At 37.1% G+C, this 20,051-nt stretch overlaps 2 protein-coding genes across 7 annotated transcripts in view; one reads left to right on the top strand and one right to left on the bottom strand.

The window, feature by feature from the left end:
- GOLM1 (golgi membrane protein 1) overlaps positions 1–6,278 on the top strand; it is a 36,460-nt gene extending 30,182 nt beyond the window's left edge. For both annotated transcript variants that reach the window (XM_066338778.1, XM_066338777.1), the window contains 4 exons: positions 1,456–1,579; positions 2,836–3,123; positions 5,134–5,247; positions 5,579–6,278. In XM_066338778.1, the coding sequence (XP_066194875.1) occupies positions 1,456–1,579; positions 2,836–3,123; positions 5,134–5,247; positions 5,579–5,643 (591 nt within the window). In that variant the 3' untranslated portion in view covers positions 5,644–6,278. The remainder of the gene's footprint in view (positions 1–1,455; positions 1,580–2,835; positions 3,124–5,133; positions 5,248–5,578) is intronic.
- A 1,168-nt stretch (positions 6,279–7,446) lies between these two features.
- NAA35 (N-alpha-acetyltransferase 35, NatC auxiliary subunit) overlaps positions 7,447–20,051 on the bottom strand; it is a 28,033-nt gene continuing 15,428 nt past the window's right edge. For 4 of the 5 annotated variants that reach the window (XM_066338774.1, XM_066338772.1, XM_066338775.1 and 1 more), the window contains 10 exons: positions 19,413–19,519; positions 19,117–19,183; positions 17,746–17,844; positions 16,283–16,461; positions 14,530–14,666; positions 13,483–13,550; positions 13,103–13,243; positions 11,379–11,501; positions 10,234–10,314; positions 7,447–9,736 (listed from right to left, as the gene is read on the bottom strand). In XM_066338774.1, coding sequence (XP_066194871.1) covers positions 9,677–9,736; positions 10,234–10,314; positions 11,379–11,501; positions 13,103–13,243; positions 13,483–13,550; positions 14,530–14,666; positions 16,283–16,461; positions 17,746–17,844; positions 19,117–19,183; positions 19,413–19,519 — 1,062 coding nt within the window. In that variant the 3' untranslated portion in view covers positions 7,447–9,676. The remainder of the gene's footprint in view (positions 9,737–10,233; positions 10,315–11,378; positions 11,502–13,102; positions 13,244–13,482; positions 13,551–14,529; positions 14,667–16,282; positions 16,462–17,745; positions 17,845–19,116; positions 19,184–19,412; positions 19,520–20,051) is intronic. The other variant, XM_066338776.1, reaches the window with a different exon arrangement.

The following is a 20,051-nucleotide window of genomic DNA, read 5'->3' as shown; positions in this document are numbered from 1 at the left end:
TCATTGTCCTACTGAGGTCACTGATGCAGGGTGGCCAGGCAGGCAAACCCATATATCTGAGCTTATCTTTTTTGTTTGGGTTTTTTTTTTTTTTCCTTCTCAAGTCTTTCTCTTCGATTGTTCTCATAAATTCATCTGCTAACAGCTCACTGTTGCTCTTTCCCTGCTGGCCCTGGCTTTGCACCCTCATTTCGTGTTTCTAGGATAACAGTGGAGAAAGAACAACTCCATATATCAGGGAAAGCAGGGTCTTGACTGCTTGAGCAATGACCATGAAGAGAAGAGCCTGGGTGCTACAAGGGGTACCATATGAGCCATAAGGCTATGTTACGTGAAGCATGACCACCCCATCTTTTCAAACTTCTTGTACCTCCACTCAATTTCAGAAACATGCTGTAGCTGGAGAATCACCATTCTCTACAGGCAGCTCCAGATTCACCTCCTAGAGGAGGGGTGTTCTCAATTTCACCCATGTGAAAGCCCCTGGGTACATCCCTCAGTTCACTGACCATCTTTCATTTTTACCTGGAACTAATGATGGATCATGAGTTGAGTCCAATGTCTCTCAAGAGGTCTAGTACAAACCTAGACCCCCAAATTCTTAATTCATATAGTCTGGGAGTCACTTATGGAGAGATGGTGATATGGCGTTCCTGAGCTCCCTGTTCCCCATGCTATAGTTAAGGGGATTCACTGACAGGGACAGCATCAAGCACAAGACTGCCAGCCACTAGATCCAGAGATGGGAAGGAGATGGAAGGGGACCTCGGGTAGGCAAACATGCCAACGCTGACACACAGGAAGACCAAACAGAGAATTTTAATTGCCCAATTGGAAGATCTTAAGGATGGTATACATATTAGGCTTAATATCTAAATGGGTCAGATGCTTATAGCAGTCTAGTACCAGAATTTAATACATTCTTGAGCAAGCTCCATCATGTTAAACAGGTATTATTTTCTCTTTGGTTAATTCACACTTTTCTTTTCTTAATCCTGCATTTAACATAGTTACAGACCAGTTCTATACAAGCCTTACTCAGCTGAAGCCTAATGATGGCCAAAGTTGGTTTTCCTGTCCTGCAGACTATTAATATTAAATGGCATCTTTTTATTTGCTCTGTTGACTCTGACACAGTAGCAGAACAACAGTGAATAAATGTGTGGTGCTACTGTTCTGTAACATTCTGAGAATAACCAAGGACAGTAATCTTATCATTAGCTGCAGTTAAATAAAGTGTGTTAAAATTCTCCTGATGTGCTATGCTGTTACATAGAAACATTACTGCATATTCAGAATTGTATGGTACTTCCATCACCAATAAAAATTTCAGTCCAAATATTTCCAAGTGTGTTAGGATTTTTTCTCATGCAGAATTATTATCTAAATTCTACTTCCCTTTCCAAATCCAAGTCTATATAGACCAGTGCTTATCTGTACACATTCACTTTGTAGGTCGATACACCAGCCTTGAAACAAACAGGGTTCAAGCAGGCTGACTTGGAACAGCAGAAAAATAGTGAAGATATTCCTAAGGCAGTACCTACAGTAAGAAAGACTGACCTGGAGCAGGCTAAAGGTGAGATGAAAATCCTGAAAAAATGTCTCACTAACAATGGGTTAAGAATGGTTGTAATTCAACTGAACATCTAGAACATCTGTGTACAAAATCTGGTGTACAAAAACATACATCTGTTTTTGTACACCAGATTAAGATGAAAAATGTGACACCAACAGTCTGAGCATCAATCAGGTTTCCAGCTGAAGGAAAACGTGCCAGGATTTCTGTTGGTTCAGTTCTGTTGTAGTAGTTATATTGCACATAAAGGAAAACAGAAATATTTACAATTCATAGGTCATGTTCTTCATTTAATATGGAGAAAATACCCAACTTTTGGAAGGAATAATTTTCAAGCATACGTAAAATTTGCTGTCTTAGTAAGTTTGACTGGTACTTCTACTCCCTGTGGAATAAGCTAAACGTTAGGCTTACAACAGACACACATCTGTACTTCCCATGTGTTGTCATTGAGCAAAATGGAAGAGAAATAATACACATAGGTTTAGGTTAGTTAGCCTAATGGTTCCTTTTGGCACTGAACTTCAGAAACTATTAATTTGGATGTTCAAATGTGTGTCTGTTTTGCACAGCAGTGTGTGTGATATAAATTCAATTCTTAAATTTAATTATTCTTAGGTACTGCCTTAAATAACAATCTTGTGAGCATGCAGCTCTCATTTTAGAGAGCTAGCAGTGGAAGACTATGTGTATGTATAGTTTGTGAAAATTTTACTGTTTTTTTTTAATTAAAAATGCAGGTACATGAGAAAAAAGATATATGCTAATGTCAACTAAAAATTACAGCACTCTTGCACTTCCCTCTTCATGTTTAAAAATAAGAACAGACTTGAATCCTTGCAAATCTGCCTGTGTGATGCCTTGTCCTGAGCTACTTTTGAACACCAAATCAATTTTATTGTTGGTAATAAGATGTAACACACAGAAACCTGATGCTATATAGGACACCACAATTCTTATTTAAACGTCTGTGTTTCACTTGCCAAATTTACTAACCACACATACCAAAATTTTAAGGATGTAGAAGCATGAATCTGTTGACAGTAAATAGAGTTCCCTTCTTTAGCTGTTCCCAGTAGTAAAAACATGAGTTATCTTCCTTTTATCTCTGGAATGGATGTGGTTAGAAGATATTCTTTCAGAGGTAAATTACCAATTTAGTGAGAAATATAAAGCTTTTTTAGTAAAGGTTTTTAACTTGTGCCACACTGGAAGGCATTATTTTTTTCACTCAGAATAATTTTTGTTGTTTTCAGAAAGAAAAGACAGCCTAACTGACATCAGAAAACAGGAGCCTAAGGCAGAAGAGGAGCAGCTTTCTAGTCAGTTGGAAAAACCTCAAGAGTCACTCAAAGTTGCTGCAGATTCCAAGGAAATGCTGCCTGAGTCAGAGAAGGAGCCAAATCCACTTCAGGATGAGAAACATGTAGCTGGGCAAGATATGTTAGACCCAGCAGCAGAGCCGGCTGCCAGTGAGGAAGTTGAGAGGGAACAGTTCCTAAATTATGATGATAAACAGGATGACTTGCTCCCTGGAGAGGCTGGTTTGTAGCATGTCATGTATTGTTAAAAACACTAACAAAATGAAAAATAAAGAAATGAAAGTGTGGAATAGGGCATGATTTCTACAACAGTGGTAGAAGCTGGCCAAACTTAGTATATGTTTTCATAAAAGTCAGTGTGATGTGGAAGGTGTCAGTCCTGAGCAATCACCTGCAGTCCATGAGTTAAGATAGAGGCCTCTGACTGCAACATGAAGCTGCCAGCCTGAGTTCCTCTGCATCACCGTAACAGCCCTACTGCCTCACCATTGGCCCTACAAGTGTTTAGGGAAATTCACTCCAAAACTTTTTCGTATTGGAGCTTTAAAAGAATATGATGCATCTGAAAAGGATGAGATATTAATCATCCAAAGCACTGAGGAGCAGAGGGTTACTAATGCATGGATGTTTTGCAGTTAGTCTTTTTACAATGTCATTGTGTGAACACTAGCTATTCCTAATTCAAAATAAGCTACCATGAGTAAAACTGATAGCTCAGACTTCAGGTATCTGAAGTTTATTGTGAGTTTTCGAAAACATGGATCAGATACTGTAAATATGCCAGTTTCTGGCATCTATCAAGTGACCCTGAACTACACATTTCAACAGCACTGAGCAGCCGAGTATTGATGCCATGTCTAAACCTGACCAATGTCTAGGCATTCCTTTGTCTTGATGGGTTTGGTCTCAGTAGCCCAAAGTAATCAAAAAGGAAGCCTTATGGCGGTCAGAGCAGGAGTCGATCCTTACCCAAAATGCTGTTTATGCTTTTCTAGTAAACACCTCCTTAGAATTATAAGTATCAGTGTTAACATTATTGCTAACTTGGCAGGGATAAATAATCTCATCTGCATTGCTAAGGCAGTATTTTTCCAACTGATCCAAAAAGATGCTGGCCAGAGCAGGCTATACACAAAAGAGATGTAATTACAAATTATCTAAACTGCTTTCATTTAATAGAAATAAATACCAGTGAGATTAAACATTAGCTTAGATTTTAAAAAATCATCCAACAATTAGTGCAAGGAAAAATCTCTGCCGTGCAGCCCATGAAAACTCAGTTTCAAAGATCTGCATTTCTGTGAGCTAAAAAGGCTAGGGGGATGTTCTTCAGGCTTTATTTTTCAACCTTACTGCACAGTTTCCTTGTAGCCAAAGGAGCTTAAGGTAGAAAGAATTCTTCAATAGTCTGTGGGCATCCTATTTCAAGAAAAGTTGCTTCTGAAATTTTCAGACCTTTAGGTCTATAACTGTAAAAATCTATTTGATTTGGTGGTCTGAACCTGAATGACATAAGGCTTATAATTTTCAAGCCTCTTAGCCACTTACTAACTGGAAGGCTTATATTAAGAACATTTAGAACAGAGGCTGTGATCCATCTTAAGTGAAGTTTGCTTACACCTCTCTGCTGTTACCTTTTTTCTCGTTGATTATTTGAAAAACAAGGATAGTAGTTTGCCAGCCAGAAATGTTTCCATTTATGTCTGAGTCCTCTATCTAAAGAAATCGTACAATAGTCAATAAGTGTTGCTTGAGAGGAGTTAATGACTAGGTGAACAAATTCTCTTCTAGGAGAAAAGTATTTCTGTGACAACTTGGCACATCATAAAACACTTTACACTATAGATATAGCATTCTGCTTGCTGGACAAGCTGAAACAAGAAGAGGTTTTCAGCAGTGGCTTCAGGTTTTGCCCTTCCATAGGCTATCCTTTAGTGTATTCTGTAATTGTGTAACACTGTTTTTTTTATGTTCATCAGAGTGCTAGTGGTTTTGCTATGCTTTCCAAATCCCAAAAGACTGTCTTCTATCTAGTTCTTTTGACAGAATTTACAGCCAAAGTTGCTTTGAAAATTAACACTTCAAAGGAAAAATAATACAAAAACCTACTCAGAACAGTAATTCATTCAGCAGCAAAGTAATTCTGTGGAAAATGTTTACAGTCGATCTTTTTGTGTGCACATGACCTTACGGCATAGCATAAAACTACTTAACTACTTAATCTGCTTCCAGACAAACAGGAACATGAAGCAGTGAACCAGGACAAGGATGTTGATTACAATTTAGATGTGAATGAAGCTGAATCAGAAACAGACAAGCAAGCAGAACTTGCAGGGATTGAAAATGGTAAAAAAGAAAAAACCCAGTTTTAACCTAAATATCACATGCTGAAAATGTTAAGATCGTATCTTGCATGCTATCCTGTAGCAAGCTATACCTAGCTAATTACTGTTGGTTTTTTGAACTTTCCCTCAGTGAAAGGAAGGACCTGTGTGACCTGTTTTCTGTATAGCACCACGCTTTAGTGGGGGATGTAGTATCTATAATTTTACTATACTACACAGTATTTAACAGTCCTTACAAAATTCCTTATGTTGTTTTCTAGATAAAAGTTTCTATTTGAAGAACTTGAGCCTCTTAAAGAGATTTCTGTACCTTTTTTTCCCTCCCTCATTAGTTCAAAACCCTGAAGGTATGAAGAGCCACTTACCTGACCATGGTGAAGGACGACAGAAGTTGTGAACGAAGGAAGCTCCTGATGCAACTGAGTCACCTTTTCATCCAAATGCAGCAATGAGCCAAGCAAACTGATCTTAGAAGGTTTTGATTATCTTCTAAAGGCCTGACTAAGGGCTCAAGCAAAGTATCATTTTCTTGTGAAGTTTCAATACTGTTGCAGTGGGGAAAAGAGGTCAATCTCTGGAGGCTTGTTTCAAAGCAGTTTGGATTCTGCAATGACTTTCTCCTATCAATTACAAAATTGCAATTTGTCAGGTACCAATAAAGGTACTTAAAGTTGGCTACCTTGTATATCCATACTGCAGTAAGCATGTGTGGATTGGTGGTACATGATGAGCAGTCCTTTGCCAAGAATGGATCTCTCCCCTGAGCAATGCACAGTAGAAAAATCCCTAGCTTAGTTCTAAGAATTTAAGAAGGAGCAGTGTTACTGTAACAAAAGACAGGAAGGATGAAAACCAGTCTATACTGCTGCAATCTACCCTTGTGCCTGTTCTGGCACTTTTTTACTGCAGCACAAACTGAGAAAATACAACTGTAGTCCTCAGATACTATGCAGAATGGTGTATGTACCCAGGCCTCTAAACTAAATTCCTGGATTACACTGTTGAGATGTGTTCTTAGCTTCAAAGTTAAAACTAACAAAACCCAAAAAAACCCCCAAAAAGGATTCTGATGATAGCAGCTTCTTATTAAGAGATTAGGCAGGAAGATTTTTCTGAAGGCTTTGTTGGCTTCTACAAGGTCAGCACTACAGTTTGGTTGGTTACCACTACCTTGCACAAGTTTAGTGTAAAAATTCAAACTCATAAAGTTTTCATGACAGAAGCCCTCTAAAATGGTGTACTACAACTACCCTTTACTCCACCCAGCCACTATCTTCTGCAAAAACAGACGAATGCAAATGCTTGCCTTGTACAACAACAATCTCAGCTTTTCAACATGACTAATCTCTGCTGGACTTCTGACGGAGGTAACCAGACTATGCATTTAGAAGACATGGCAGTGTCTCCCACAGTGAAGCTTTAGTTGCAAAGTTGTATGTTCATCACAAACAAGATGATACATTATGTTCTACAGTCTTTTCTGTAACGTGTTAAATGTAAACTAAAAATCAGTTTATTTGTGGTAAGCTAGAAATATCCTCTACTAACCACTAAGGTGCCCTTAACTGCAGTCCAGCCACCATGTACAGCCAGCTGGTTTGAAGAAATTTTTATATTTGTGTATACCTGTGTTTGGAACATTCTTTGTGAGTGTGAAGGAACCTCTGTCAAGACAGCTTGTCACAGCAGCAGACAGCTGTGACAAGCTTGCCAACCAGCATTCCATTTAAGGAAACACAAATTTTTCTTTGCTTTCTGTCACTTCACAACTCCTTTTCTGGTGTGTCATTTTTCAGTGTCCTAGTTTATAGCTGCTATACCTTAAGATATCTAAATATGCAGGCGGAAGGCTGGCTCTTTTATGTTATGACAAGAGTTGTCATCAAGTAAAGGTCAGAGTTTAATTTAAGTCAAATGCTGCCTGTTAAGCCTAAACACAAAAATAGTTTACTAACAGTTTTTCACCCTTTAGGTAAGACCTAACTGGTCTGGGCTACAACAGTCAACATAGCAGGGAGAACAAATGCTTGTAAGCATCTGTTCTGACAAGTATTGGGAAACTAGGGTTATTGGGACTTTTTTTTTTGCAAATAATGACATGTTTTAACACCAAAGTGTTTACCCATATTTGGACAAAAATATTTACCCATCAACTGAGCGTTTCCTAGGACTTAATCTGTAAATAATTACACAGCTGACATTTAAGTTGATCAGGAATTTAATATTGATTGTTAAAAAGCATATATCCTAACAGTAAAAAATAGACAATGAAACATTGCATTCAAGTTGAATGAATAGCTTTATCAAGTTAAAAATTCCAAAAAATCAAACACTTTAGGGTAATTAATGTATTGCCACAAAATTATTAAAACTAATTATTTTGGCTATGCTTCTGTACATTTTTGGGCTTTTCCTAGCCAACTGGATGTTGTCCTCCATAAAAATGACCACCTCTGTACAAAGCACACTTCTGAACCTCTGAGGGCAAAGGGTCTGAATACCTGCATGAGAACAATGTTCAAAAGCATGAAGGATTACAGTTTTATTCACAATGACTTCCAAGTGCTTCAGTCTAACTTGGGTGGTAGATTCTAGTAGGTTAGAGGCCTGTATGTGTACTGTATAGAATTTTAAAATTAAAAGACCTTGAGTTGAACAAAAGATGAATTTGGAACTGTGGTATACATAGTGTTGTCTCTCACTGAAGTTTTTAGTTGTGTGAGGCATTACTACTTTTCTCTAATCATCTTGGTGTTATATTAGCACTTTGGTTTGGTTTTCTTTACAACTAAACCTGATGCAATTTAGGTACGTAACTAAAAGTTATCTTCTCCACTGAATTCATGTTATTCTGTACAATTCATCCAGTTCTAATTGCAGTGAAAAAGGGAAATAATATTATTGCTATTTTGGTTATGCATATCACATGTAATTTGCTTTCTCTTTGAAGTGCTGCTTTTAAAAATACTGTTATTTGGAGAAATACAAAGGCTGTCCTTGAGCTACTGTCATATAGTTCAGGATTTTTAAGATGGGAACAATTTTGTGATTATTTACAAGTCAAAGGAATGCTCCGTGCCATTTTACATCTACGTATGCCAAGCTTTTTTATTCCTTTGGCAGCTATGCGAAAGCATTCAAGTATATTAATCATGATGATAAGCAAACATGTAACATGATATCCTATGTCCTTAGCACAGAATTTTGAGAAAACATGTCTTCAGGACAGTACTGCTTATTTCAGGAAGCTGCAAATTGCTGGAAGACCAATGTGTGCTCTATTTGTTACTCATTCTTTTCAAGCTCTAGCTTGCAGTACTGATGCTCAGAGGATGGAGCTGAAGTGATACTAATCCACAGTAAAATTAGCTGATAGGATTAACACCAAAAAATGTCTTGTATGGTCAATATGGAGTTACAAGCCCATTCCTACAGTCAAAGTCATTGTACACCAAAATGAAGAATTTTCCTGTCCACCAAAGGATTTGCTAGTATGGCCTAGGTATGACTTAGCCAGGGACATGTTTTTTGAACTTTTTTCCTTTCCTGTAGCAAAAGGTTGCTCTTCTGCTACAACACAACTGGCTTACCTCTATTATTTCACATCTGAAAGCATGGGAGGCAGAACAATTCCAGAAAGGCAAGGATAGGTTTGGGGCTTTTCTTGTTTTAGGTATCTACCAGTAAATTACTACAGAATACAGTAGGATCCAGTGGCCTCACTGCAGTCAGAAATGAAGGATAAAGATCATGCTAGTGGAGCAATCCCTTGTTTGCACTAGCAAATACTAGGATTGTAACAAAGTTGCAGAATTGGTAAAATGGAATCCTCAGTGTCTGGTGCTATTGCTAGTGACTAACTGCAGTGTCTGCTGTGCAGATTCTCCCACACTGTGAGAACAAAGACAAAGGAACAACTTCCAACTAGGAATTACTCACTCAATAGTTAAATGACTAATTTTTATCTGCTCTTGATCTCAATAAAGACTGTTTTAGCTTGGAGGATGTGGTCAGAAAAAACCCCCAAGATTTCTCTACTTGCAAAGTAATTCTCATACAATTAAGCAAAAATACAGAAACCCAAAATCTCTTCAAGTGACTTTGTTAAATGCCAAATTGCAGTAGGTCACCTGTGCATGTCAGATATGAGGCTCTACTGCATTTTAATAATACAAAATTAAAATCAAAATTAAAATGAAAATTAATATCTGCTTCATGCATTGAATCCAATAAAATTTCTACAAACCACTTTAAAACAGCAGTTGTCATTCAAATCACATAAAGGCAGCGGACTACAGATACTTCACATAACAGTACTTTTATCCTGGACATCCCCTGTAGTCCAAGTGCAGCACTAGTCATTCACTCCTAGAGCTGGTATCTCCCTACACAGATATTCTTCAGGTATTGTAAAAAAAATCTCTTGTCCTTCAAACAAGCTTCACAACTGGGAAGTATTTATGAGGAGAGAAGTCAAATTCTGGAGGAACCTATAAAGGAAAGATTTAAAACATTAGACAACAGTACTGCTGCATTTAATACTCATAATGAGAACAACCTGCAGACAGAAAAAAAATTACACAGCAACAACTGAAAACCAATAGCCCTTGTGGCAGCCAGCACTCTCATGACTTCGTTCACACAAGCTCCTGTAACACTTGCTGTTGTTCAAGAATACCCTTATAAGTCTATGTTGTCCCAGATGCATTTCCCACTTTTTTTTCCTCAAAACATCTATAGGCTAGAATTTTCCATATTTAGGTAACTACAGCAAACTATTTCAAGGGGAAAAATAAATTCAGTTACTCTCCCTGTTCTTAAGAGTAACTATGGCTTGAATGTGCTCATTTGTCTCTTAAGAGATCTGTGGTGGCTTTACATAGAATTACATAGACCATTCATGTTGGGAAATCTCCACATCATTGAATCCAACCTTAATGTATGTATTACTACATTTTATGTTCAGTTGGGCTGGCATTTCTATTACCTTAGAGTCTTTCTTGTGGCCTCCTGCCAGCAGCTTCATGACCACAATATTGGGTTTTGCAACTTTTAGAATTCGATTGACCTAAACACAAAACAGAAAGAAGTCTTCACGTCAAAGCATTTGACTTCGCAATTATTTCAAATACTGTACTGTTGACATATGAGCAATACAGAAGTTTTCTTACAAGATCAGTTTAACAGAGATCAGACTGTTTTGGATTAGCTTTTAAGTACAACAGATGAATTAAATTTCATGAAGGGTGCATTTATTTTAATAGTAATTTTTTAAAAAAATTCAACAGTTCATAGAAACCACAGCTATAACAATTCTTGAACAAAGACATGGGAACCATGGCAAGTTCTGTGGCGCTCATGCAAATGAAGGTATAGATAGACTATGGGTGTCTAATCTTCAACACTGCAACACAATGGTAAGAGGAACCCATGTATGAAACTGGTGGCTTTTTTGCATGAAGTGCTTTAGCTGTGCTCAAAACTACCTCTTAACTATCTTGACCTAAATAGATAGCTCATGTGAGTATCACCAGGATCCAGAGAGGAGAAAGTGATTCCTAAATTCTCAGGAGGACCTAATCATGTAACTATTCTTAACAGGTGTAGATGTGACAGAAAAAGCATCCTCCTTGCTCCAAAATACAGACACTTAAGGTTTTAGGCTATGGACAAAGAGGGAGAAATGTTTACAAGTCAGTGCTGAGAAAACTGCTGCAGGGAAAAAGTGCAAGACTCAATGCATGTTTCATCCTAACGATATTCAAACCTATTTTCCCCGCCTCTCAGGAGTGCACCTGAGTTACAAGATGCTAAGTGCAGCAGGCATGTCTGGTTTAAAGTGCTGTGCTTTTAGAAGGACTAGATGGCAACATGCAAGGAGATAAGCTGCTATCCAGAATCTGGGGTCCTCAGCAGAGAGAGCTTTTTTTAAACAGCACAACTTTATGCTGGCTGCTGTACTGAAACATCTTGCTGTGCAAGATGCCACCACCCTCCACTGTCTACTTCTTAGTCAAATTAATCAGCTTTGCTCAGCATTTTGATGAAGTACATTTTGGATCTCAAGGAGATCCAGCTGAAAAGAAACAATGTTTTAAGCAAATACTCTTTTTCCTAGTATTTCAGTCTTACCTCATTGTCTGGATTAGGAATATTCTCAAGAATCATTTTAGCTTGCTGATAGTGCTTGCTAGCTGCCATGTAGAGATCTGATGACTGAGGAGGTGGGCTGTACTTATTTAAATCAGACATTTCCTAGTGTGATACAGGAATACATAAATTCATGTTACAATATATAAAACTGAAATTAAAAATTGCCAGGAGATTGTTTTTATCACATTTCTATATTCAAGAGAAGAGTTATGTCAGCTAGATACTATTTCAAAAATCAAAATTGAAGCTGAAAATATTTCTTTAAAATGGCAAATCCCAAGCAACAACACGATGCACAACCATTACAGTGCCACAAAACATAATGAAATTCTCATAATCTTTATAAAACGGTCTCTCTTGAACATGTTGCCCTTCATTTGCTTTAATAGTGGCACGCAACAGGGAATGAAATTACAGAAAAAGAAAATAGAAAAAAGTAGGTATATTGTTTACTCAAAGCTACAGCAAGTCAGATGGTGAAACTACACAACTTCATTTTATATACTTTGATTCTTCCAACTTTTTTGTTCTTGATTAGAGATTTAAAAATAACCCGTTAATGACAAGGAAAAAACCATGACAACTTCTTAATTTCCACTACAACAGTTCATAACATTAAACTAGGAAGAGTAACTAGAATAGAAAATAGCACTGTTTCAGTTCAGACTAACCCCACATGTGAGACTAATAACCAGATGGGTGAGTAGCCAGGGGTACTGCAAACATCTGGCTGAATATAAGCCAACAAGGTACTCTTACTATGAATCAGACAAGCCTCATACAAGACTGCACAAGCACGAGTATGGTCAGCATATCAATGAAGGTTATCATCCTGAACTTAGTATTTCTTATCTGAAATACTGCATCCAGGGCTGGAACCACTCAGTTCAAGAAAAATGGTGAGATGTGGAAATGGCTGATGGAAATGGGCCCTAGAGCATATAAGCCACAAGAAGAGGTCAGTGGACCTGAAATTTTCAGTTAGACAGGAAGGATGCTAGTGGGTAATTTTAACAGCAGCATACAACTACTTGAAAGACAGTTGCAAAGCTGTCAGAAATACTCCTTGTTCATAATGGCAAACGTGAGAAGCCACAGGTTGTGGCTTGGTAATTCAGACTGGACATTAGGGAAAAAAGAGTAGTGCAGCCCTCAATCAGTTATCCTATGACTTAAAGGACCGGAAAAAAAGTAACTGGTTCAGGTTTAACCAAAGAGGTTGGAAAATCTCCAACCTTGATTTTTTCAGATTTGGCCAAAGACACAGGCAATCTGATTTATAATGATGCTTCAAGAAGGAGACTGGACGGGACAAGCCTCCACTGGTCCCTTCTAAAGACCACTCTAAATTTACTTTACTTTTCCATTTGCTTGCTGCACTAATAAAAACATGCTGCTGTAATTAACCACAGCCAAGAATTCTGTTGATAGATTTCCAAAACATTTTATTTTCATGCAAATCAACAGAAGCATCTTAAACTGCCATATCAGACCAATTTCTAAACATCTAAGCATCCAAGTTTATAAAGGCATCAGTGCAATTTATCTTTCTCCCACAAAAATAAAATTAGAAGTCCTTGCCATTGTGATGTAGCTTCAATGTGAACTTCAAGGCTCTTTTTACTGTAACAATGATATTTAAAGCAGGAAAGTAAATTACTTCTATAAAAGCATGGGCTGCACCACAGTTGAAGATTACTCACTTTAAATTGCAAATAGTGCACTGGAGGTGGTGTTATAACACTGTTGAATGGAGCAAATCTGTGCTCATATCGAACTTGTTCACTGTCAAGTTCAAACTTAGGTTTTCTTACTTTGCCATCCATGTCAAATGCGATCATTGTCTAAAAGAAAAGAATAAATATATTTAAAAGTATTACTTTATGTCATATTTTGTTGTGAGAAGATCAGAATTGTGATTTAGCTATAACTGGAAGGACAGAAAAAACTAGAGAATTTACCACAGAAAACTATAAATTCGAACTTAACTTCCAACACCACTACAAAGAAAGAAGGCATGCAATGTATGCAGGATATATATGTTACAAAAAAAATTGAAACGAATAGAACACAAATGAATTACCTTGTACATCCCAGCGCACATATTTTGGTATGCTTGACTCATGGTGATCTCTCTGCTAAGAGGGCGAACTGCAAATTTTACATAAAAATACATTTTTTTAATTCTGTGTAAATGCATGTATTAATTTCAGAACAAAGGAGTTCTTCCAAATTCCCACGAAGTCACATAACTCTCAATTATAGTTTAAAAATAACTGAAGTATACAAAGCCTAAACATGCATTTCTGCTCACCTGGCTCCTGGTTAGATAAAATACCTCAGGACATACTTACCGGTCACATGAACACAATTCTGCTCTCAATGGGATGAACTGGTCAGTTGTATTCCCATGACATTATAAACCACTGAACAACAGCCTCTAACTTACAGTCTGCATGCAAGGGGCCTACTTTAGGGACCTTTTTGACTTCTAGGGCTAAAAAGTTAAAGCTAAAAAGTTATTTTTATCCTAATATTCCTAACAGCATTTTTGTAAGATTTCCTTTAGCTTCCAGTGTTTAATTAGTGCTAAATTGCGCAACTCTTGGCACCTTAAGTACATTAATAATTTTCTGAACTTCTAAAGACAGGGGAGTTTAGTTGATGTGATCCTGAGCTGTTCATATGCAATTGTTTGTTACGCTTGAAAAGGTGGCAAGGAAAAGAAAGGCAAACTCACCATTGTAAAATTAAGAAACATGCTTTAAGAACTTCTAAAGCCAAATAGAAATTACACAAATATGATGAAAGTCTAGTGTTTCCATCTAGTTACAGTCACTACAAGCATAATTCTACATGAATTACAAAATCGGAGCAGGTCCGACACACAACACAACTGATGAAACTGAATATAAATGAGTTTGTGTTTTTCAACAAGACCTGTATGAAAGTAAAAAGCTAAATAAATAAACAGAAAATTCTTTAAAAGTTTCAAATTCAGCCTTCATAAACATTAGGATATTCCTCCTACCCATATCTGTGTTGGTTCTTTAAATTTTTAATTATAATTCTACATGGCAGCATGAAAGGGAAAAAAAAGAAGTCTTGAATTAACACTACACCGAGGTACCTTTCTTCTTTTTCTTCGTTTTCTTACTACTGCGGCCTTTCTGTTGTTCCTCCATGATCCTCTCCTCTGCCATCTGAGAGCTGTCAGCGCGGCTCAGCGTAGACATCAGCCAGGCATAGAGAAACTCAGAGAGATACCTGTACACAAGGGGTACAGAGCTGTTAGAGGCTAAGGCGCACCGCGCACTTGGAGCGTCAAGGCACCTGCTCCAAGAGGTAAAGGACATGTCCTAGTAAAGGGCAATGTGTATGGGCCATGAAAACTCTTGTTTTGCATGGCTGGAATCAACACAGTGGTCTGTGTTTATGTTCTGGTACACATTCAACCACAAATAGCTCAAGGTATGCAAGCTTCTTACACTGATTAAGTGAAGTCTAAGCTTCTTATTTCAAAACTCCTGTAAGATCAAATTTTTCTAGAACTCTTGCCCCAGCAAATGAAGTGGGTTTTTTGAAAAGATACTATGTTAGTACCTTTTCTACTTTTGTTATGAATTGTTATTCTGAGAAACAAGATAACTACTGGCCTTCTCAACAACTAAAAAACTGAATTATTACCTAAAGGGGCCAAGCCCACAAACACATAACATCCATATGCAGTTTTTTCAGAGTTAAACAGACAACTCTAAGGACATTTTTTAGAAAGTGGATGCAAGTCCAATAAATACTTTAACTGACTTAAAATCAAAAGGAATAGGGGAAAAATAGAAAACAATACAGATCTGGAGAACAATAAAAATGTAGCAATAGTTATAAAAAGCTGTAATCAGAAGAAAAGTGACAGAGAATTTTGACTTTCATTTGCACATTACCTCTCAGAAACTGCTTTTTTTTTTTCCTTAAGTAAGAAAGCAGTTGACATGACAATTTAAACTAAGGGTGGTTTTATACAAATGGTGGAGGTAAATATGGGCAGGTAAAAAAACCAAAAATACCTAGAAAAGTTGGTATTACTTATTGAGTTTCTACTTCAAGAATATTGCCATCTTCTGATAACTTCTGGAATGTTAATTTCCTCATTTAATACTAAACCCACAGTTGAAACATAGAAATGAAATGCACTGAGCTTTGTGTCATTTGAATTGTTTTAATCTTTCAGTAGGAAGGTTTATGGCTTACATAGGAATCTCTTGATAGTTTGGAGTTTTTTAAAATTATCTTTTGGCACAAGCCATTAACGATGAAAAGTAATTAATGTGAATGAAAGTGGAAAAATAGAAGTATTCTGTCTCCAAATAATGTGATCATTTTCAGTGAAAGTGGAAGATGTCTCTTCAAATATACCCCAGATAAAAAGTTAATACTAGCTAGACAACTTTCAGATTGCAGTTAAGGAACTTAAAAAGTCACAGAGCTTTTCCAGAATAGTAGAGATCAATAAAACTATTCATTCTGATACTACAAAAGCAGAAAAGAATAAATGAAATTGCTTTTCTCCTGCATGCTCTTGTCCACCAAAATCAGCGCATTTTCCATTCACTGTCAATAGAAGACCCTATGCCGAAAAGCTAAACAGAGTAAGACCTGCTATTTCAAGAAAAAAAAAAGTACACCGTTTAGTAAGTATAAAAAACTGGAGACCAATGGAGTTTTTTCTCCAGCTCTAATATTATAAATAGGTAAACCAAACAGTGTTGATCAAGCTTGAGATCTTAAAATCATATTTGCGGTCCTCCCTTCAAATATGTCTAGTTATAGCTCTCTATAATTAGAGTATCCCTTCTCAAAGAGATGTCAATAAAGCATCTTCTTACCAATAGATGTAGTAATATTCATGCATACTGTAAAGTTCTAACTCGAAGCCACTTAGAAGATACTGTATCATAATGCGGAGGTTATGATACAAGACCCAGGTGCCCAAGCAAGCCAAATGTTGCCTTTGTGGTTCCTGCTTCAGTAACATGCTATGAAGTGCTGCATCTACTTTCTCTGCCTGTGGAGGAAAAAAAAAATAAAAACAAAAACAAAACACAACAACCCAAAACAAAACACCTCAAAGACAGAGGAGGAAAAATATGACTGAAACAGCATCCCACACCAGAAATAAAATCTTAATCACATCTTAACAGATTGGGTTGGTAAATTTATGCTCCAGATTGCAAGATTGGAAGTATGTGTAGAACTGTCAGAAAACTGGAAAGATATTCACCTAAGTAAATTATGCTGCACAGAATTAAAATATTCCATAAAATAATATATCAAGAACATTAGATAGGTAAAATTTGTAATTTTTAAATGTATTTGTATATAAAACATGAGCAGTCACATGAGCACAAACTCAGAACTCATTACATGCTGTTGTTCACTGTTTTGTATTTGCAATAATTACTTCTCTTTTTAAAACAAAAAAACTAACTGCATTGAAAAAATAAATTTATAAGCTTTATATGCAAGAAACACACTGTGTTCCACAAGAGTAATTAAAATATTGCTAAGACAAATTTTGTCTTAAGAAGCCAGTTGTATGGAAGACAAAGTCTCTCACAGTTGGAATATCATCAATAATCCTAAACAGAACAACCCATTTAACCTGCTACAAAATGAAAAAAACAATGCCTCAAATACAATACTCCAACAAACTCAAACCATCTTGGAAAAAGCTGGAGCATGCAAAATTTCCCTCCCTCAGTTGTTCTCCTTGCTATATCCATTTTGGGTAATATTTTGTTCATTATATGACTCTCACTGCTGAAGAAATGTATTTCCAGCAAGAGAAAATATATTTTTTCTTCTCATCTCTCCCCATTCTTAAGAGATGTCCAAAGTCAGTTGAAGCATATTTTTTCAAGAGTTGTTTTTCTACTTTCATTTTAATTATTATAAAATTTTGCAGTTTACACCTTATGTAGGTATAAGGCTGAATTTTCAAAGATGTCTTGTAAGCATGCCTTGTCTATCACCCCCTGGCCACCTCTTGCAGACTGACAATCAAGCACAACAGAGACTAAAAGCTGTGCAGTTACCATTAAATTACATCACAACAGGTTTTCCTGAATTACACTTATTAGACAAAGTTCATCTTAAAAAATGTAGTATGTAACAAGGTTCAACACACTGGGCACAAAGTTTTTGGATGCATCCTAACAACTTCTTGTTCTAAATTTTAGGTATACTTGTCTTAAGGATTTTGTGTCATTCATTTAGAATTTAGTACCATGCTTCACTCTGGCAGAAATATACCAGGAAAACTTTGCTGGCTTGCTGCCTAGGACATTACCTCATCCTGTAGTGTAGCAAATTCCTCAAGGATGTGACCCAGTTTATCTCTCTGGCGAGCTCTGTTGTGTCCATGGATTTGAATCAGACTACAGAATGGCTGAAAGAAGTTAAGTGTAATTTTGAATTATCAGTACAACTTTGAAACTTGAGGAGAAATACTATGATGTCTATTTAGGCACCTGATTTATACACCTGTATTAGGATGTGGGTTCCTTAATACTCCCTACGAAGTGCCAATCAGCAGGAAAGCAAACTCTGGAATGATACAAGAGGCAATTCCTCCATACACCACAAGTGGATGTGAGATTAGGTCAGCATGCTTTGGGAAGGTTACCAGAGCAAAATGCCTGGGGCAAAAGAGGGAAAAAGCTTTGGGCATTTTCTTATGCCTAAATCCATGAGCCCAAGTGGTTAAGCTGGCCAGTAGCATTCTGGTCTGTTATCAGAAACACTGTCCAGCAGGACCAGGGCAGTGGTGTCCCTCTGTACTCAATACTGGTGAGGCCTTGCCTCAAATATTGTCTTCATTTCTGGGCCTCTCACAACCAGAAAGACATTGAGGGGCTGGACATGTCCACAGGAGAGCAATGGAGCTGGTGAAGGGTCTGGAGTGTAAGTCCCGTGAGGAGCAGCTGAGGGAGCTGGAGGTGTTTAGCCTGGAGAGAAAAAAGGAGCCCTGGGGAGACCTTATCTCCACAATCACTTGAAAGGAGCGTGCAGCCAGGTGGGGGTCATCTCTTCTGTCAAATGACAGGACAAGAGGAAATGGCCTGAAGTTGTGCCAGGGGAGGTTTCTACTGAATATTAAGAAAAATTTCTTCACAAAGAAGCTTGTCAAGCATTGGAACCAGCTTCTTAGGAAAGTGGTTGAGTCAACATCTCTGGAAGTAGTTAGAAGATGTGTAATCATGGCACTTAGGGGTATTTGTGATGGACTTGGCAGTGCTGGTTTGGACTCAATGAGCTTGCAGGTCTTTTCCAACCTAAATAATTCTGATTTTCTTAAGATTTTCACTGTGCCACATTCAACAACAGAATCTTCTAAATCAATTTTTAAAAAATGAAACTGGACAGAATGTAAATAATTTTGTTTTGATTAGTGCTATGCATTTGTGACATGAAACTACTCTGTAAAGAGGTAGTAGATGCAGATTTCTTATAAAATGAATTGCTAAATAAAACTCCGGAAGCAAGAGAAAATCGGCAATAATTACACCAGCCTTTTAAAAGGCAATACCAATTTAAGACGGCCAACTTCAATTTTGCCTTCATGTCAAGCGTGTAAAGTAACTGGTCTAATTTTCAAATGTATGCAAATCTGCCACGTGCTCACACACACATACATGTTGTAATTAGAGTGAACACTTACCCGAACACAATGTGTGACAAAGGAATCAATGTAGTCTTTCGCCTGGTGGTTATTGTAAAGACAACACCTAAAACGGAAATATCCATATACTTATGTATTTTTTATAAATGCCACGGTCCATGCAGCACAAAACAAAAAAAGAAACATGAGTGGAGCAACAGCAACTGACTCCTTCATACATAAGTAGTAAGTACAAAATGTATGTTTTTTTGTACATTTGTCATTGCTTTTGTGAGCAGAAATATTTTTTTCATTAGGCATGTAAACACATACAAGTATACTCAAGATTCACTTACTTTGGAGAAAGTACTGGAGGACTGACGAAAGACCTTAAGGCGTCTTTCACCATGTCTTGCATGAGGTGAGTGCCAAACACCTTCTTGTTATCTACTAGGAAAGTTGTCTAAAAGTAAAGATGTGTTTTTAGAAGCATGGTTTAAGTTAAAAGTAACGCTTTAGATTACTAATAGAAAGCTCTGGCAGTACCTTTTATATATAAGAAACTTGTAAAATTACTTTAAGAATTAAAATGGTTCAACTGAGTCTGAGGTTAAAGACTCAAATACTGAGATCTGACACTTCTGTGGTATTCCCAGGACACCAAATACAGCTCTATTACTTACATAATAGAGTGCATGCAAAACTTTATTTCTTGGACTTTGAAGATGATAAATCAGACATTTCTGAAGATTAGTGTAAAATATGTGCCTTCTCTGGAGGTAGTAAGGGTGTATCTCCAGATTACTGCCAATGTTTTTCAATCCCTCTGATGTTACTGCTTACATGAGTTCATGTCTGATGCTCATTTAACTTCCCTACATGAGTGATGTGTCTCTTTCTTACACAGTTCTTCAGCAGTTGAAGAAAAAACTCAGCTGTCAGGCACCCAGGGATTACACAAACACATGCAGCAGAAAGTGAGAAAACACACTCTA

This window comes from Sylvia atricapilla, chromosome Z (assembly GCF_009819655.1).
Source record: "Sylvia atricapilla isolate bSylAtr1 chromosome Z, bSylAtr1.pri, whole genome shotgun sequence".
NCBI classification, from domain to species: domain Eukaryota; kingdom Metazoa; phylum Chordata; class Aves; order Passeriformes; family Sylviidae; genus Sylvia; species Sylvia atricapilla.
The sequence above is the reverse complement of the archived record's forward strand: the minus strand, read 5'-3'. Positions and strand labels throughout refer to the sequence as shown.